This window comes from Protopterus annectens, chromosome 2.part0, assembly GCF_019279795.1.
Source record: "Protopterus annectens isolate FY-2018-M chromosome 2.part0, PAN1.0, whole genome shotgun sequence".
Lineage (NCBI taxonomy): Eukaryota > Metazoa > Chordata > Ceratodontiformes > Protopteridae > Protopterus > Protopterus annectens.
The window spans coordinates 1,226,352,751-1,226,371,687 of NC_056728.1; the positions used below are offsets into that span (position 1 = coordinate 1,226,352,751).

The 18,937-nt window shown below is 36.2% G+C and overlaps 1 protein-coding gene across 3 annotated transcripts in view; it reads right to left on the reverse strand.

Annotated features, from left to right (window-relative positions):
* GABRA4 (gamma-aminobutyric acid type A receptor subunit alpha4) overlaps positions 1-18,937 on the reverse strand; it is a 1,254,879-nt gene that overhangs the window by 692,431 nt on the left and 543,511 nt on the right. For all 3 annotated transcript variants that reach the window (XM_044061404.1, XM_044061403.1, XM_044061405.1), the window contains one exon: positions 8,667-8,819. In XM_044061404.1, coding sequence (XP_043917339.1) covers positions 8,667-8,819 — 153 coding nt within the window. The remainder of the gene's footprint in view (positions 1-8,666; positions 8,820-18,937) is intronic.

Below are 18,937 nucleotides of genomic sequence, written 5' to 3' on the forward strand. Positions count from 1 at the left end.
AAAAGCTATGTATTAAGCGTGCAATGACTAACAATCACTGGCAATGACCAGAAACACCTATGGTCTGACCACATTCACTTCTTGACCCGTTTACAGCGTGCTGTCCGCATGCCATGTACCGCGGACATTATAATGCCCAGATAAATCTGTGAGCTATCGGTACTTAGTGCCAGCAACAAAACACCTTGTAGTAACGGCCTATGGCCACTAAAACTTAAAAAAGCAATATATAGGCTGTATTCAAAACGTACACTGTAAAAGCTTTGACTGTAAGGGCTGGCGCAAAGAATGCAATAGACCAGGGCTTTGTGAACCAGCCGCTAATTACAATCAGTTAGGTTACGAGCATTAGGAACATCCATATTCATCAAATGTACAGTTTTACAGCTGAATAAGCAAAATATTCAGCATCAATTAAGGTAAAATCTTACTAGAAGCTACAGTTTAGATAAACACCCACCACCTAATGAAGCCAGCAGCCTAGGGCCGTACAGGGGAGGAGAGGGCAAGAAAGGGCTTTTGAAAATGGCGTCACAGGTAGTGGTATAGCTATAATGGTTCTGGGGGCGGGGCCAGGTAAGAGAAAGGAGAGGGAGGGGCCAGCAGGAAGGCAGAAGCAAGGGATGGAGGGAATATAACAGAAAGTTGGAGGGGGGATTGGGGTAAGAGCAAAGGAAAAGAATGGAAGTAGAAAAAGCCAAAGGAGATGAAAGAAGCCAGCAAGAAACAATCAGTGTGCATGGAGCAGTTAGAAGGTATGTAAGACAAAAGGGGAAGGAGATGGGGCCTTATGTATTTAGATAAGGAGATAAGCAAAAAGTCACTGGGGTAAGGTACCTCACACTGGGTACCCTGATAGAGACAGAATTGTAGGCTAACTTTGGGTAGGCTTGAACTATGTGATACACTAGTAATGGGGTGCAAGAAATGTTAACCCTCTCTTATAACTATCAATGTTTAGGTAAGATAGTAAATGGCTATATATGTATATTTTTTTATATTTTACAAGTTTACTACCATCATTTGTTATGAAGGTCAGCCCTAATACTTGTTTATATCTAATTTCCTTTGGTTGATCAAGCAATGTCCCTTGACAATTTCCTCCGCTTGAAACCCCGATCTGGGTGTGTGATACTCTGCTTGTCCATGACTGTTCCATGCTCACCTGGAATTGCAGAAAAACTGAGGCTGATCCACAATACTCTTTCTGTCTTGCGCCTTCCTCAATGTTGTTCTGCAGCGGGCTACACGTATCTTTCTTCTTGTCGAGGGCAATATCATTCTTGTCAATAATGCTATTGTCATGCATCTGAAGATTTTCCCTCTTCACTTTTATTGGATGAATGGTATGTATATTTCACAACCCTTGTTTATAAACATCGGTGTTTAGGTAAGAAAATAAATGGTGCTGTCTCTCTCTCTCTGTGTATATATGTATATATATATATATATATATATATATATATATATGGGATCACTATGAAATACCGAATGCCCAAAATACCGATGCTTAAAACACAAAGACCACATGCCCAAAACCCAATACCGAATATTTAAAACCGTGAAATTCAAAATCGCGAAGGTTACACAACCAAACAGCACACACATACACATACACACACACCTTCCCTCCACAACCAAACAATGCATCCTACACTAGACATAGGCAAGGGGGCAAGCCCCCCTGCACCCCCCACACCCCCTACTTTATTATTCTAACTCCGAGATCGCACAGACACACAAGGCAAACTCACACCCACACATTACAGTCCCTCACACACACAGCACTGTCACAACACACACTTACACACTACACCCCTCACAAACATGCTTACACACACATACTTACCTGAACCGCAACACCAGAAGCACTAACACAAAATCCCTTAACATCGGGATTTTGCATTTCACGCTTCAGGTCTTTCAGTAATGCAAGGTTTCGGTCATCTGGTCTCGTTGTTTTCAGCATCGGGATTTTGGGCGTTCTGTATTTCGTAGTGATCCTATATATATATATATATATATATATATATATATATATATATATATATATATATATATATATTTTTTTTTTTTTTTTTAATTTTATATGTTTAATACCAACATTCGATATGAAGGACAGCCCTAAAACTCAGTTAATAAGTGAGTTCCGTCAACATTTTTTGACAATTTTTAAACAGCCATGCAATCACTGAGCTGATATGTTATTTTGGTTTACTGAGGCCGTTAATTGGTTCTTTAACAGATGGGCATACAGTTTCTTTTATATTTGCCTACTTTGATTGGTCATTGTGTCACTGAACTACCACAGTCAGAGATTTGGCCATGGTTATACAATTTTTATTGACATACAGATTACCTTTTTGCATTTATATACGAATATAGTTGGAACTCCATTTATATTCACCTTTAGTGTTTGATGTAGCATAATGATCGGCAGCTATCTTTCAGTAATGCCACAGGGTCACCGGGTTAATAATGAAGTTCTTTCACGACCTATTCATGATTAAGTTGTTTCTATTGGTAATTGTAAAAGGAGTTTGAACCAATGACATCCTGAATGGTTTGCCTGTATTATCGGTGCGTTCATCCGTTAATTGGTTTTATTTTTCAGCTCACTAGCCAATCGTTTTTCCATAGCAGTAGTTTGTTTTTTAACCAATGGTCTTTGATCACTCAACATAATATGTATCTTTTTTGAATGGCGACATTAGCCTTTACAGAAGGTGGGTTTTAACCAATGATGTTTCTGTGTTTTCTACCAATGGTATTTTGACTTTTTATTTTAATATATGCAAATTCATTGAATGGTTAGTTGAGAGAAATGTGAAATGTGACTGGCTACTAATAGTTTATATTATGTTATGTGAAGTTTATACTATTAGATCTGATGAAGGGTTTGTTTCACCCGAAAGAGCTCATCTCTTTGTGTTTATTTTAATTAAAATTTTTGTTTTATGTTCTGGAGTGTAGTCATCAGACTGCTTTGTTTCCACAGTTTAGGAAACAAGGAAGGCACTTACATGCATGACAAAAGTTAGACCTTTTAGCCTGGATGATTGTTTCTTCTTTCCCCAATTTCTAGTCCTTCATTTTCTTTTTGTGAGTACCAGTAAAACATGACATATGCTATTGTTTCGTATATGAACCACCTCTATACTGCTTTGCATCTGAGTCTCTAATGTTATCTGCTCATCTTGTTTGATCACACTGTGTTTTATAGGCTATACCAATTCCATTATTGTTAATATACTTAATCCACTGCAACACTAATTGCATGAAGATTAATGTGAGGATGGGTGTTGGTGGTGATGGTAGGGGATAGGAAAAAAGGGGGGAGTTTGTGAGAGAGGAATAAGAGGCAGCATGGTATAGAGGAATTAGAAGAAGTATGGTGAGAGAGAGAAGGATTTTAGACAGTTGTGGAGGCCTAGTATAATCTAGAAATATGTGAATGGTTGGAAGGTATGTGTGAAGGAAGTAGTTGGATTATATGTGGCTATGAGAGGGTAACAGGGTGGAGTATAGAAATGACTATGGGACCTTGTGGCTTGGAATGGGAGAGGGGGTGATTAAGTATTGGAGGAAGTGAAAGGGAAGGGACAATGATGAGATGTGACTTGATTGGCTGATTGGAAGGGGAGGGAACCTGAGGCTAAAATAAGTGTAGGAGTAGTGGGGGCGGGTAGGAATTGAGGGCAGGGTAGGGGACCGGAGTGAGCCCATAGGGCGAACAGAGCGGCTAGAGCCAAAGGAGATGAAATAAGCCAGCAAGAAACAATCAGTTAGCAGGGAGCAGTTAGAAGCTAAGCAAGGCAACAGGGGAAGGAGATGGGGCCTTATGTATTTAGATAAAGAGATAAGCAAGACGTCACTGGGGTAAGGTACCTCACACTGGGTACCCTGATAGAGACAGAGCTGTAGGCTAACTTTGGGTAGGCTTGAACTATGTGATACACTAGTAATGGGGTGCAAAAAATGTTAACTTCGGTGAAGGGCCAGCAAGGGAGTGTGCTGCCACCTAGTGGCTAGACTAAGAACAAGCTACAGAATAAGGACAGGGAGACTAAGGAATGGGATAGGAATAGTTAAGAGAGTATATGGCTGTATTAGTCTGCTAGCGAGCGTATGCTTTGTAAAGTATAACAGTAATATGACAAAGCTTTACAGGGACAGTAGTTCATAATACAGGGTTACATACACTTTGAAAAATCCTAGGTAGTGGGTAGGCTGATGTGGGCAGGAAGCACTGCAGAATCTCCTTTAGGTGGCTCAATTCAGAGGCTGGACACCTGGAGTTTAGTAGAATAGAGGGAGACACAGGGGTAACACGGCTGTATTTGAGCTGTAGAGAAAAGGATCAGATAGATAAGACTTTACAAATAAAATAATTATACGTAATGCTACCATAGGAAAAAGAAAAAAAAACACTTTAAGAAAGAATGGGTCTGTGTAGCCAAATGGCGAGTAACCTAGTGAAGGGTAGGTAGTGGAGGTGAGAGCATGCAGACACTAGATGCAGGGAGGGACAGATCAAATTAGGCATTTGAAGCAGAGGTATCCATGTTAGTAGACAGGCAGATGAATACAATGCACATTGGCAGCAAGAACATTTACACTTTTGGAGGGAATGTAATGAAAACACAGTCCTACTGCAGCAGCACTCATGTACGAGCAGACAGCAGTTCAACTGTTAGGAAACCAACCTGTTTTACAGGTTACATAACATTCAGCAGCATTTGCACAATATGTAGTAAATTATTTACACATTGGAGAAAGTTAAGTTCCCTGGAAAGGTATGCATTCAATCATGTGCACTTTGGTGGATGCCAAGGTAACTAGCTGTCCTGTGGCCGCTACGATCATGTACGAGCAGATAGCAGTTGTAGTTGTATGGAATTAAACTGGAATTACTGGTTATACAAGGTTTGGCAAAGAGAAAGAGACAAATACTGTTTTTAAGCTAACAGCAGCTGCTTAGCAAGTACACAACTTTAACAAGACAGCAGTAACACCACTAGCAATCTACAACAATACAACAAACAGGCCACGCACTAAACACCGTAACACATGCAGAAGTTATCATAGGGTGGAGGGTGAACCTAGTGAAATCAGCTGTGTAGCTCTATTATGCATGCAATGCCTAAAAGCTATGTATTAAGTGTGCAATGACTAACAATCACTGGCAATGACCAGAAACACCTATGGTCTGACCACATTCACTTCTTGACCCATTTACAGCGTGCTGTCCGCATGCCATGTACCGCGGACATTATAATGCCCAGATAAATCTGTGAGCTATCGGTACTTAGTGCCAGCAACAACAACACCTTGTAGTAACCGCCTATGGCCACTAAAACTTAAAAAAGCAGTATATAGGCTGTATTCAAAATGTACACTGTAAAAGCTTTGACTGTAAGGGCTGGCGCAAAGAATGCAATAGACCAGGGCTTTGTGAACCAGCCGCTAATTACAATCAGTTAGGTTACGAGCATTAGGAACATCCATATTCATCAAATGTACAGTTTTACAGCTGAATAAGCAAAATATTCAGCATCAATTAAGGTAAAATCTTACTAGAAGCTACAGTTTAGATAAACACCCACCACCTAATGAAGCCAGCAGCCTAGGGCCGTACAGGGGAGGAGAGGGCAAGAAAGGGCTTTTGAAAATGGCGTCACAGGTAGTGGTGTAGCTATAATGGTTCTGAGGGCGGGGCCAGGTAAGAGAAAGGAGAGGGAGGGGCCAGCAGGAAGGCAGAAGCAAGGGATGGAGGGAATATAACAGAAAGTTGGAGGGGGATTGGGGTAAGAGCAAAGAAAAAGAATGGAAGTAGAAAAAGCCAAAGGAGATGAAAGAAGCCAGCAAGAAACAATCAGTGAGCATGGAGCAGTTAGAAGGTATGTAAGGCAAAAGGGGAAGGAGATGGGGCCTTATGTATTTAGATAAGGAGATAAGCAAAAAGTCATTGGGGTAAGGTACCTCACACTGGGTACCCTGATAGAGACAGAATTGTAGGCTAACTTTGGGTAGGCTTGAACTATGTGATACACTAGTAATGGAGTGCAAGAAATGTTAACCCTCTCTTATAACTATCAATGTTTAGGTAAGATAGTAAATGGCTATATATGTATATTTTTTTATATTTTACAAGTTTACTACCATCATTTGTTATGAAGGTCAGCCCTAATACTTGTTTATATCTAATTTCCTTTGGTTGATCAAGCAATGTCCCTTGACAATTTCCTCCGCTTGAAACCCCGCTCTGGGTGTGTGATACTCTGCTTGTCCATGACTGTTCCATGCTCACCTGGAATTGCAGAAAAACTGAGGCTGATCCACAATACTCTTTCTGTCTTGCGCCTTCCTCAATTTTGTTCTGCAGTGGGCTACACGTATCTTTCTTCTTGTCGAGGGCAATATCATTCTTGTCAATAATGCTATTGTCATGCATCTGAAGATTTTCCCTGTTCAATTTTTATTGGATGAGTGGTATGTATATTTCACAACCCTTGTTTATAAACATCAGTGTTTAGGTAAGAAAATAAATGGCGCTGTCTCTCTCTCTCTCTGTATATATATATATATATCTATGGGATCACTATGAAATACCGAATGCCCAAAATACCGATGCTTAAAACACAGAGACCACATGCCCAAAACCCCACAATACCGAATATTTAAAACCGTGAAATTCAAAATCGCGAAGGTTACACAACCAAACAGCACACACATATACGCATACACATACACCTTCCCTCCACAACCAAACAATGCATCCTACACTAGACATAGGCAAGGGGGCAAGCCCCCTGCACCCCCAACACCCCCTACTTTATTATTCTAACTCCGAGATCGCACAGACACACAAGACAAACTCACACCCACACATTACAGTCCCTCACACACACAGCACTGTCACAACACACACTTACACACTACACTCCTCACAAACATGCTTACACATACATACTTACCTGAACCGCAACACCAGAAGCACTAACACAAAATCCCTTAACATCGGGATTTTGCATTTCACGCTTCAGGTCTTTCAGTAATGCAAGGTTTCGGTCATCTGGTCTCGTTGTTTTCAGCATCGGGATTTTGGGCGTTCTTTATTTCGTAGTGATCCTATATATATATATATATATATATATATATATATATATATATATATATATATATATATAAATATATATATATATTTTTTAATTTTATATGTTTAATACCAACATTCGATATGAAGGACAGCCCTAAAACTCAGTTAATAAGTGAGTTCCGTCAACATTTTTTGACAATTTTTAAACAGACATGCAATCACTAAGCTGATATGTTATTTTGGTTTACTGAGGCTGTTAACTGGTTCTTTAACAGATGGGCATACAGTTTCTTTTATATTTGCCTACTTTGATTGGTCATTGTGTCACGGAACTACCACGGTCAGTGATTTGGCCATGGTTATACAATTTTTATTGACATACAGAGTACCTTTTTGCATTTATATATGAATATAGTTGGAACTCCATTTATATTCACCTTTAGTGTTTGATGTAGCATAATGATCGGCAGCTATCTTTCAGTAATGCCACAGGGTCACCGGGTTAATAATGAAGTTATTTCACGACCTATTCATGATTAAGTTGTTTCTATTGGTAATTGTAAAAGGAGTTTGAACCAATGACATCCTGAATGGTTTGCCTGTATTATCAGTGCGTTCATCCGTTAATTGGTTTTATTTTTCAGCTCACTAGCCAATCATTTTTCAATAGCAGTAGTTCGTTTTTTAACCAATGGTCTTTGATCACTCAACATAATATGTATCTTTTTTGAATGGCGACATTAGCCTTTACAGAAGGTGGGTTTTAACCAATGATGTTTCTGTGTTTTCTACCAATGGTATTTTGACTTTTTATTTTAATATATGCAAATTCATTGAATGGTTAGTTGAGAGAAATGTGAAATGTGACTGGCTACTAATAGTTTATATTATGTTATGTGAAGTTTATACTATTAGATCTGATGAAGGGTTTGTTTCACCCGAAAGCGCTCATCTCTTTGTGTTTATTTTAATTAAAATTTTTGTTTTATGTTCTGGAGTGTAGTCATCAGACTGCTTTGTTTCCACAGTTTAGGAAACAAGGAAGGCACTTATATGCATGACAAAAGTTAGACCTTTTAGCCTGGATGATCGTTTCTTCTTTCCCCAATTTCTAGTCCTTCATTTTCTTTTTGTGAGTACCAGTAAAACATGACATATGATTTTGTTTCGTATATGAACCACCTCTATACTGCTTTGCATCTGAGTCTCTAATGTTATCTGCTTATCTTGTTTGATCACACTGTGTTTTATAGGCTATACCAATTCCATTATTGTTAATATACTTAATCCACTGCAACACTAATTGCATAAAGATTAATGTTATCTATGTACTTGAATTACAGTATAGTTGTTCAGTACTGCAGTATGGTATATTCATTAAGCACATTTAGTATTTATATTAATTTGTTATTTAATATTTGTTAATTTTCATGGGTCTCTCTGTAAAAAAATTGCAAATGTTCAGACATGGTTTCTATGGATAAAACAAAACTGGAAACTGACAAAGAATAAATAAGCACAATCTACATAAAAATATAGAAACAATAACATCATATAGAATACTTACCAAATACCGTTCTTGCTGGAACAGATTCTTTGTTAATCCAAAAGGACACTTGAGACAGCATCACTGTCATAATACAGGGTATATATGTTTGAATGACAAAATAACCCATTTTCCTTTTTAAGTGGAAGTAGACAGTCATTACAATGTATTCTCCTGGAAAGGAAGCAAAATTAGTTAGCCATGTAAGTCTTTGTTACCATAGGAAGCCATTTGTTGCTTGTAATATGTACGTTTAATAAATTATTTAAAATAAGAATGAATTGTGTAACACTGTATTTTAAAAGTAAATGTCACGCACAATATTATGTATCATCTGAAAATGTCACGATAAAAAAGAATATCAAAATCTTTCCTTAATTACTAACCTGTCAAGTAGTCCCTAGGAAGATTAGTACTTTACATGCCTGCCAGTAGTGAAATCTGATCAAGGAAATCTGTAAAGCTGACTAGCAATGACTGACAATCACTAGTGGATAAGCAGCATGCCCTGTTATCCTAATGTGCCTTTTCCCAGAAGCAATCGCTGCTAAAAAGTAGTAGTAGTATTTTGTTACTCTTACAGTATTTATAGCAGTAACAAATATGACTAACATTTTTTATTTTCTCTCATTATATACACAGAGCTGATGAAAATTATGTCTAATACTTCCATATAAGCAACTGTACAGGCACATAGGCACAAGCATTTCAGTACATTATGTGTGAACTAATGTTTCTTCTGCTAAACCACTATTCAACAGGAAAACAGAATTTTTTTTTCTGATTTCAAACAGAATTTCTGCTCTGATCATAACACTGCTTTAGCTGTTCTGAATTTTGGAGTTGTACCTAGGACACAGAATTTTTGTAATCTAAAAATAATAATCAGAAAAGTATTAATAATCTACAACTAAATGTGGATCAGAATACTATGATTAATATGGGGTTCCTCTCAGTTGATCCCATGCAATCTACTGATAAGATAAATTGCAAGTAGCACATATTGGAAGGCAAAAGTGTGACATTGAGAGAGCCTATTAGTGATTTAGCATTCAAGGTTATTCACACTGGGATTTCTTACATTCTATCTGTTGCGGTCAGTATTTTGCACTGAAAAAGAAAAGAATGTCACCAGATTATTGTCAGGCACTTGATTAATACAGGTTGCCTATCAAATCTAAGCAGCATTATTATTTGAATATTGATAAATGATTTATTATTTACAAATCAAAAAGGGGGAAAAAACTAACTGGTAGAATTGCAAAATCAAATTATTTAATTACTTAGTTACAAGACTTGGGATGTTTACAAATTTAGAAAATATTAAGGAACACAGAGCAATTATTAAACCTCTTTATATACGATTCTTTATTTTACTGAATGCCAAATATAATTCTAAACTTTGTCTACTAAAACTTCATAAATAACATTTTTTTTTCTTTTTGTGGGTGAGACATTTATAAAGGTTTACACATTCCCTGTTTTATTCAAATAATGTCAGTGGTGTTTTACTCTGTTAATGTTAATTGTACTCAGTATTTTGATGTTAATTCCCTTATTAAATTAGTCAATAATTCTGGCAAATTAGCAAATGACTCAGCAGAAGTAATAAATAGCCAGGGCACATCACATGTCCTTATTAATGAGATAGTGGTTTCTGAAGCAGTACCAAAAGGAAAATGCAGTATTTTATTAAGTTCAGGCAATATACCAGATTTCTATTAACCAAAATGAATGAGAATACAGCAGTAGCTCTACTTATATAAAATAAAGGCAATGGAGTGTCATAAACTAGCAGACTTGCTTATATAACAGCAAACAAACATCATTCAAAACTACCTTTTTCTTTTCAGTGTGTACCAAGAAGCAAAATATCACAATGAACACAAAACAGGAGGACATAGCTCATTGTAGTCAGTTTTTTTCATGTAGATTCTTTCATATTCATATCCACTATCATGTGCATGGTCACAACATGTTTTGCCTATGCAGAAATGAGAACTTGAACCAAGATTTTATTTAGAATCTTATTCTGTCTCCTTTGTAAACAGAAATCAGACTTCATTATTTCTGATACTTCATAGTCAAGGAGGTTAAACAGGCCATATAATCACTTTTCTGGATGGTATTTCTTTCAAGATTCCCTGGTGGACAGTCACAGTTACTTTCCAAGTTTATAAATCTAGCAGCAATAATACCTCTGAATTGTTTGGATTTTCACAGAAAATCCAGATTTTTGTCTGATATTTTTTGTCTGTTCCTCATAAAAGCAGTTGTCTTTTGACAAATCTCTGCGGATGGAAGTCTCTAAATAATGACAAACATTTGAGTGTCAGACTTCATATCCTTCAGAAAATGCATGCTGACACAAATCCTGTTATTATAGCAACTTTCTATGTATATAAAAGCAATATTTAGAAATTGTAGTTTTAGGTCTTTGTACCCTGTCCAGATTTCTTGTGCCAAGAGGTTGAGAGGTACTGATCTTTAGCAGAACAAACTGGATCTTACAACAGGTACATGACAAGATACCCCGCCATCATAGCGATTCAGTGCCTCTGTTACAGTGTTGTATATTTCTGGCAGTTGCTTATGCTGGAGCTATTAACATGTACTGCATTCAAATGTGAATTTTTTCCAATAGATTTAGAATATTTATTGTGACCACAGCCAGCCGATTGGGTCTGTTCCTCATAAAAGCAGTTGTCTTTTGACAAATCTCTGCGGATGGAAGTCTCTAAATAATGACAAACATTTGAGTGTCAGACTTCATATCCTTCAGAAAATGCATGCTGACACAAATCCTGTTATTATAGCAACTTTCTATGTATATAAAAGCAATATTTAGAAATTGTAGTTTTAGGTCTTTGTACCCTGTCCAGATTTCTTGTGCCAAGAGGTTGAGAGGTACTGATCTTTAGCAGAACAAACTGGATCTTACAACAGGTACATGACAAGATACCCCGCCATCATAGCGATTCAGTGCCTCTGTTACAGTGTTGTATATTTCTGGCAGTTGCTTATGCTGGAGCTATTAACATGTACTGCATTCAAATGTGAATTTTTTCCAATAGATTTAGAATATTTATTGTGACCACAGCCAGCCGATTGGATCTGTGTTATTTATTACACACAATATATGGATTTGTATGACTAACAGTTTCACTAGATGTGATGCGAGAATAAACATTATTCTACTACCGGGAATAGTGTAGAAATTCGATCAATCTGTGTTTAGGGAAACAGCTGAAATGCTTAAGTGGCTACATCATAAACAGAATATAGTAGATCATTGTGTTTTAGAGAGAGGTAGACAATTCAGCCCCCCCCCCCAACACACACACACTTCATTCATGTATGAAAGAGATCGATACTGAGCAAGTCTGGAAATCCAAAGAGTCATGTCCAGCCAGGGATTCAAAGAAATATAATAATACTTTAATAATTTATTTAGGAATAATTATGAATAATGGTAAAGTAAATGTCACCCCCCCCCCCCAAAAACAACTCCTTATTTGTTACCAGCTAGGAAGTAGAAAAGGTAGGCTCTTTGTATCTTATACCTAAGCATTTAATTATATACTTTACATAAGCCAGAAAATGCCACACAAAAACCTTTGGAACTTCCTGGTACATTAAGACATTAAGGTAAATGTAAGAACCTGCTTCAAAAGGACTCACTGCCACATATAGATACATGTGTTATTTTATTTGCTTCCACAGCAATATTCCATACAGCTGATTAGTATGTCATAGCTAAAGAAAATACTGTAATAAAACTCTTTATGTTTTTAAGCCATAATTAAAAAAGATTACATCATGGAAGGAGTCGGTTAGCTGTATTTCAGATTTAAAGTAATTGATTTCCAATGTGCCCTTTTTGCAAACCTGCACTCTGCATACATAAGTATATGATTACTAATGCAGCCCTTTAACTTTGAAAAGAATTTTATATTGATCATGTACACACATTCACAGAAGCCAATGTTTAAGAATGTGATACCTTTGCAGTAGCTGCCATACTTAAGTTAGAGTGATAACTAGATATGTCAAAATCAAAACAAACAAAGCCTGCTTAACGTCATTTATGCCATCTATAGGCATTAAATGTTCTGTCATTAAAAACTGCTACTGCTGGCACTTACTAGGACTGACAGTTGCTCTCTAATGACTGCCCATATTTGTAAAGTGCCAAGCCAGTCTTACAGGTACCTTAGTTCTCATGTCTAAATCTGCAAAAACTGAACAAATGACATTGAAATGTAGTCGGGGGGGGGGGGTTCTTATAAAAAGCCTTTGTATTAAAAGACATACACAGTATTAGCTTTTGTTAATTTTATGGATAATGATATCGATTTATTTATTTTTCATTTCCTACCGGATAGAACAGTAATCCCAGTGGACCATTTTCAGGCTCAGCCTGGCAGGATACAATAGACAGAAGACAACAAAGTTGACAAGGATGTGTGCACCAATCACATTTGTGAAATATGGCAGTATAAGAAGAAATGGAAACAGTAGGCTTTTGTTGACTTTGTTAAACTGCTCTGGTACTGAAAGACAATTGCCTCACTTCATGTCTTTAATGTCTGGAAGGACTCTGAGGGGAGGGGAGGAGGAAGGAAAAAGATAACTGTAAATAAAACATTTTTTCTTAACAGTATTTCTATGAAAATTTTCACAATATAAATTGCATATTTTACAGTAAAGTATTTTAGTTGTTCTTGTATTTGATATAATTATTAAAGTAAACAGATGCCTTCTTCCTTTTTCTTCACTTTCTTTCTTGGTATTAAGAAATGTAGGTATTACAGTGCAAAAAGAGAAGAACAGCTGGACAAAAGTATGTTTAGGTAAGTAGGCTACAATCTTATAAAAATACTGCACCACCAACTCAAAACTTAAACTGAAGACTTAAACAAACTCCACTGTCAGTGATGAATATCCACAGACAAAAGATTATTTTTTAAGTGCTTTTGTTCTTTAATTTCATTAGAACTTCATCAGGAAAAGTATAAACTGAATTAAAAGCATTTAAATAACCCTCCAAATAGGTCAAATGATCCAATCAGACCAAAAGAAACTTGCAATGGCTTACATCACATTTAAACCAAATTAAAGTAACATATACTAAATATTAGTATACAAAGACTGTCAATTAATAAACATAAAAAATAAATAAAAAATTACATTTAAATGTTAATTAAATATTCAAGTATACTTGTGCTGCAGCAAAAAAACATTTAATATTAAAAGATTCATTTCTGATCAGCACTAAGTCTGATCTGCCAGGCTGTTTCTTTGCATTCAAGTATAGATTTAAAATCATAAAACACCAGGCAACAGCTCAGAACACGATTCACTTTATTCCAAGTGGAATACCTGGAATAAAGTGAATCGTGTTCTGAACTGTTGGCTGGTGTTTTATTATTTTATTAGTTTACTGCAGTTTTTTAATCGTTTTAAAATCACCAACGAACCCAGTACTGTTAACTGTATCCAATACTGCAAAAGTAAACTTCTTAAGGTTTGTGTAAGACCCAGCATGCTTGGCCAAACCATTCGAAAAGTCTTTCTTTTTAATGGCTAAACAATGCTCATAAATTTTTCTGTTGAGTGCTCTAATGGTTTTGTCTGTATAAAAACTCTGACATGAATTACAGTTAGCAGTGTACACAACACAGTTTGAGCGACAGACAAATCTTTGTATGGCCCAAAATAAATAGCCACAAGAAGAAAGATGAATTAACAATGTAGCTACATTGTTGGCAATGTCCACAACTGTAAGTGCCATATGCTAAACTAGTTTTCTTCACTATAGAGGTGGCTGTACTTCTTTCTAAAATGGACAAAGTATTGGGATTTCTTAAAGGTGAAAACAGGCTTAGTCCCAATAATGATGACCAAATCTGCATTGCCCATAAGTACCTTCCAGTTGTCAATAATGCAGTCCTTAATAACCCACATGTCATTACAAATAGACAAAGGCAAAGCTGAGACAAAATTCTTTCTGCTCTCTACATTCACTTCCAGGAGTGGGACCACCAACTTCAGATGAAAAAGATTTCTCAAAATGGGACAAGCTTTTGTATTCCTTAGTAAAAGGACATCTTCCTCTACTTTTTGAGCCAATGCACTCCATAACCTCTATCAATAAAAAAAAACTGTGCAACTTGGATAATTCACTCAGAAAAACACACTGTGTGTAAGCCTGCTCAAACGTATGAGTTGCCCTTTGATAGCACCACGTTTCATATGCATAGGATGCAAGCTGTCTCTGTGCAAATAATGACAGATGAATGTAGACTTCCTAAAAATTTGGCTAACAAATACCTCATTAGCATAATCAAAACTTAAGTGAATATCCAATAAGTTAATACTTAATATAGCTGCCCCCCTCACATAATAACAGGGCCATCTATGTAACATCTATAGAACAAGATCGTGTCTGAATTAGGGTGCTGAACAACAAATTTTTGTTCCCACATCACCATGAACAAATTAGCAAACACAGGGCCACCCTAGCCCCCATGGCAACACCAGACATTTGCTTGCATAATCTCTCATTAAAACTAAAAAAATTGCTGTCCACAATTAATTCCATAAGAACACAGATGATATTAACTTCATGGCTAGTGAAAGTGGTAAAGCTGTCCAAATATTCCCTCAAATAATCAATGCCAATCTCCTGATCTATGGAAGTGTATACGGAAGCTACATCAAGTGAAGCAAAATAAAAGGGAATCTTAGGAATGCTTAAATTCCCTAATACTTCTCACAAATGCCATGAATCACAGAGATAAAACTGAGAAGCTTGACCCGCAGGGTTCAAAGTCTTATCCAGCCAGATAGAAATAGGCTCAGTCTTTGAAGATAAAGCAGAAACAATTGGTCTAAAAGGTGGAGTTGTTTGTTTTTTGTGAACCTTGGGAATTCCGAAAAGCACAGCCATTTTTGGAAATTCCACATGGAAAAGGCAATATGTCTGATAGTCCAACGCACCTTAACAAAATAAATCATATAATGTGTTGCCTACTGTAGAAAAGCTGCTATGGATGAAATCACAGGAAACAACCTTATAACAGGACTCATCATTCAGTAGATTATTTATGGCAGCAGTGTAATCAAAAGTATTCATGATCACCAGCATGCCACTCTTGTCTGCTTTCATGACCCTGACATCCTTATTTTTCATCAAACAATTTAAAGCAGCTTTCTCATCAGTTGAAAGATTGTCTGCTTGTAAATTTCGATTCAGCTTAACTCTCAAATCTTGTTCTCAAATATTCTGAAAAGCTTGAAGAGTACCAATCAAAGGTTGATTGTAAGTACTAAATTTTTTATTTTTTCATTCAAAGATCTAGATGTCAATACATTATGCATAATGTACTGTAAATTAAACTTTCTTTAAAAAACCTTAATTTCTATTAGCACTTCTGGTAATATCAATGGAATGAGCAGGCACAAATGAAAAACATTTCTGCAACAAAGAGAGGGTACTGTTGTCTAATATAATACTGCTGAGATTCAAAATGTCAGTGCAAAATCTTGATTTGTTCTGGTCAGTGTAAAATTACACTGATTATAATATATGTAGAGCTGATATGTTTTCTCTTACTTCTACATAGGTTAATGTCTGGATTAAGACCCTTGGCAAATTTTAAGTGGAAACAAGTAAATATGGGAAAACTGAATATAATGAAAAGATTTCCTTTAACAATAAATGCTTCAGCTAGTTTTCAGGCCACAGCAGAGAACTTCATTTATCTTTTTTTCCTTTTCCTTTTCTATGAAGGCAAGGTGATAATAGGGCAGTAAAGTTCAGGACACAGGTTTCTTCATGGCTAAAAGTTAATGATTTCTGAAAGTATGCAAGTAGTTTTCACGTCTGTGGGAGGGAGAATAAATATAAAAAAAAAAGAACAGATGCCAATCAGTTTAAGTAGAAGCACAGGCAATAATGTGTGTCTTAGCATGGATAACCTCAATTTTAGGTTAACTAGGGTCTGTTTTATCAGCTGTCTATTTGGCACAAATGTTCCTATTAGGAGAGGTTAAACTTCATTATTTAAAGATGTACATCGTTATGTGTGTTTGTTTTAATTGAATATGTTCTGCGAAGTATCTGGTTTCTTGAGAGTGTTTATAAAAACAAAATGTCTTGTAAAATATGACATAAGTTTCAATGTTGATTACAGGAAAAAATGTATAAAAGATTAGTCTGCCAAACATTAATGGGCACATGTATCACAAATCCTGGAATTAGACATTTTAAAAAGCTGACATATATAATAGGTGGGGATAATGATGTCTTTCCATAATGGTGACTCTTTCCATATTATCCTGGAATGTCAATGGTCTCACAGGTATAAACAAAAAGGAAAGAATACTTAACTATGTTAAGAAATCTAGAGTGCAAATGGAAATGCTACAAGCGACACATCTGGAAAGAAATGAGCATGTGAATTTGATAAAGAAGAGATTTCAGGATGGATATTCTGCAAGATATCTGGGAAACACAAAAAGAAGAGTACTTACATTAATTGCCACAGGAGCTCCAATACTGACAGAAGAGAGGAAAAAGATAATAATGACAGATTTGTAGTAGTAAGGGGCAATGGATTAAGGATTACACTGGCATGTATTTATATTCCAACTAAAACTTATATTTTGCAGCTTAAAAGACTTTTGGGAGAAATAATCGGCTTTTAGCAGGGAGCAGTATTTATAGGTGAGGACTGGAATTTCATTTGCAACAATAAGGATGTATTGGGAGGCCTAGAAGGGAAAATATAACATAAGAGGGTAGATTTCTGAAGATATTTATGAAAATATTTGGTATGAAAGATGTGAATTCAGTAGCATGAACTCAGAGAGAATTTACATATTATTCCCCAAGGTACAATAACTGGGCTGGACTTGACAGAAACTATATTTCACAGGAACATGACCATTTAATTGAGAACTTTGTTATACATCCAATAACTATTTCAGATCCTGCACCAGTAATTACTAAGATAAAAATGCAGGATAATGAAGTAAGGATGATACACAGGCACTTCCCCACCTACCTATGAAAAACAGAGGAATTTAAGGAATGGGTGGTGGAAATTATCTGGGAGCTATAAGGGAAAATAGAAAGCACTCCAAAAGTTATAGCTAGTGAGTGGAATAAAATGAAAGTGGAATTTAAAAATAGGGTAGAAATAAAAGGAAAGATATGCTTAAGAAGTAATAAAAATGATTTATAGTGGCTGACAAAGGTTAAAGTATTACAAAATAAGGAGACAAATGGAGGCGCAATTGCAGTGTGCTAAAGAGAAAATAATGAAGTACCTGGATAACATGCATGAGTTTAAAAAGAATGCTGTTAAGCAACTGTTTTTGATAACTCCAGAGCACAAAACCTTTTGGCACAATGGCTTAGGCAACAAAATGTAGAAATGGTTGTTGCCACATTTAGGGACCCTATATTTAAAAAAAAATATCCTGCAGAGGTACTAGGGATATTGCGGAAAATTTATGAAAATTTCTATAAAGCAAAAATGTCAGGAAATCAAGAAAAAGCACAAATGGCAATATTTATTGAAGACAAATATGCCAATGTTAAAGGCAGATGAGGCTTAACAACTAACAGTTAAGAGAGGAGGAGGTGAGATAAAAATGATAATGTATAACCAATCTAAAAGGAAGTCGCTAGAACAGATGGTATTCCTCTGGATGTTAGGAGGAAAGAAAGTGATAGAAATCTGAAAGGTTTTGTTCAACAGTATTTTAAAAGGAGGGGAGGCACCAAAATCCTGGAAAAAAAGCTGTGGTGGCTGTAATAACTAAATATGGTAAATACCCATCTGATCCAGCTTCATATAGGCCCATCTCTATTCTAAACCACGATAATAAAGTGTTTATGTCTATAATGACTAAAAGAATGACAATGATGGTGCCAAAATTGATAGATATGGACCAGTGTGGTTTTGTGGAGAGGAGACAAATCTCTGACCACATTAACAGAACAATGATGATCCAGACGGAAGCAGAATGTAAGAAAATATCACTGTTATAGGTTGGTCATGATACAGAGAAAGCATTCAACGGAATAAGCTGGGCTTTTATGAGTAAGGTAATGGAAGCACTTGTAGTTCCTGATACAATAATAAGATTAATTAGAAGGATATATGAGAGATCAGAGGCAAAAATCAAAGTGGGAGGGTTCCTATAAGACAAGTTATGTCTGAAGAAAGGAACCAGGCTGGAGTTTCTTCTTTCCCCTGTGTTATTGATGTTATATTTAG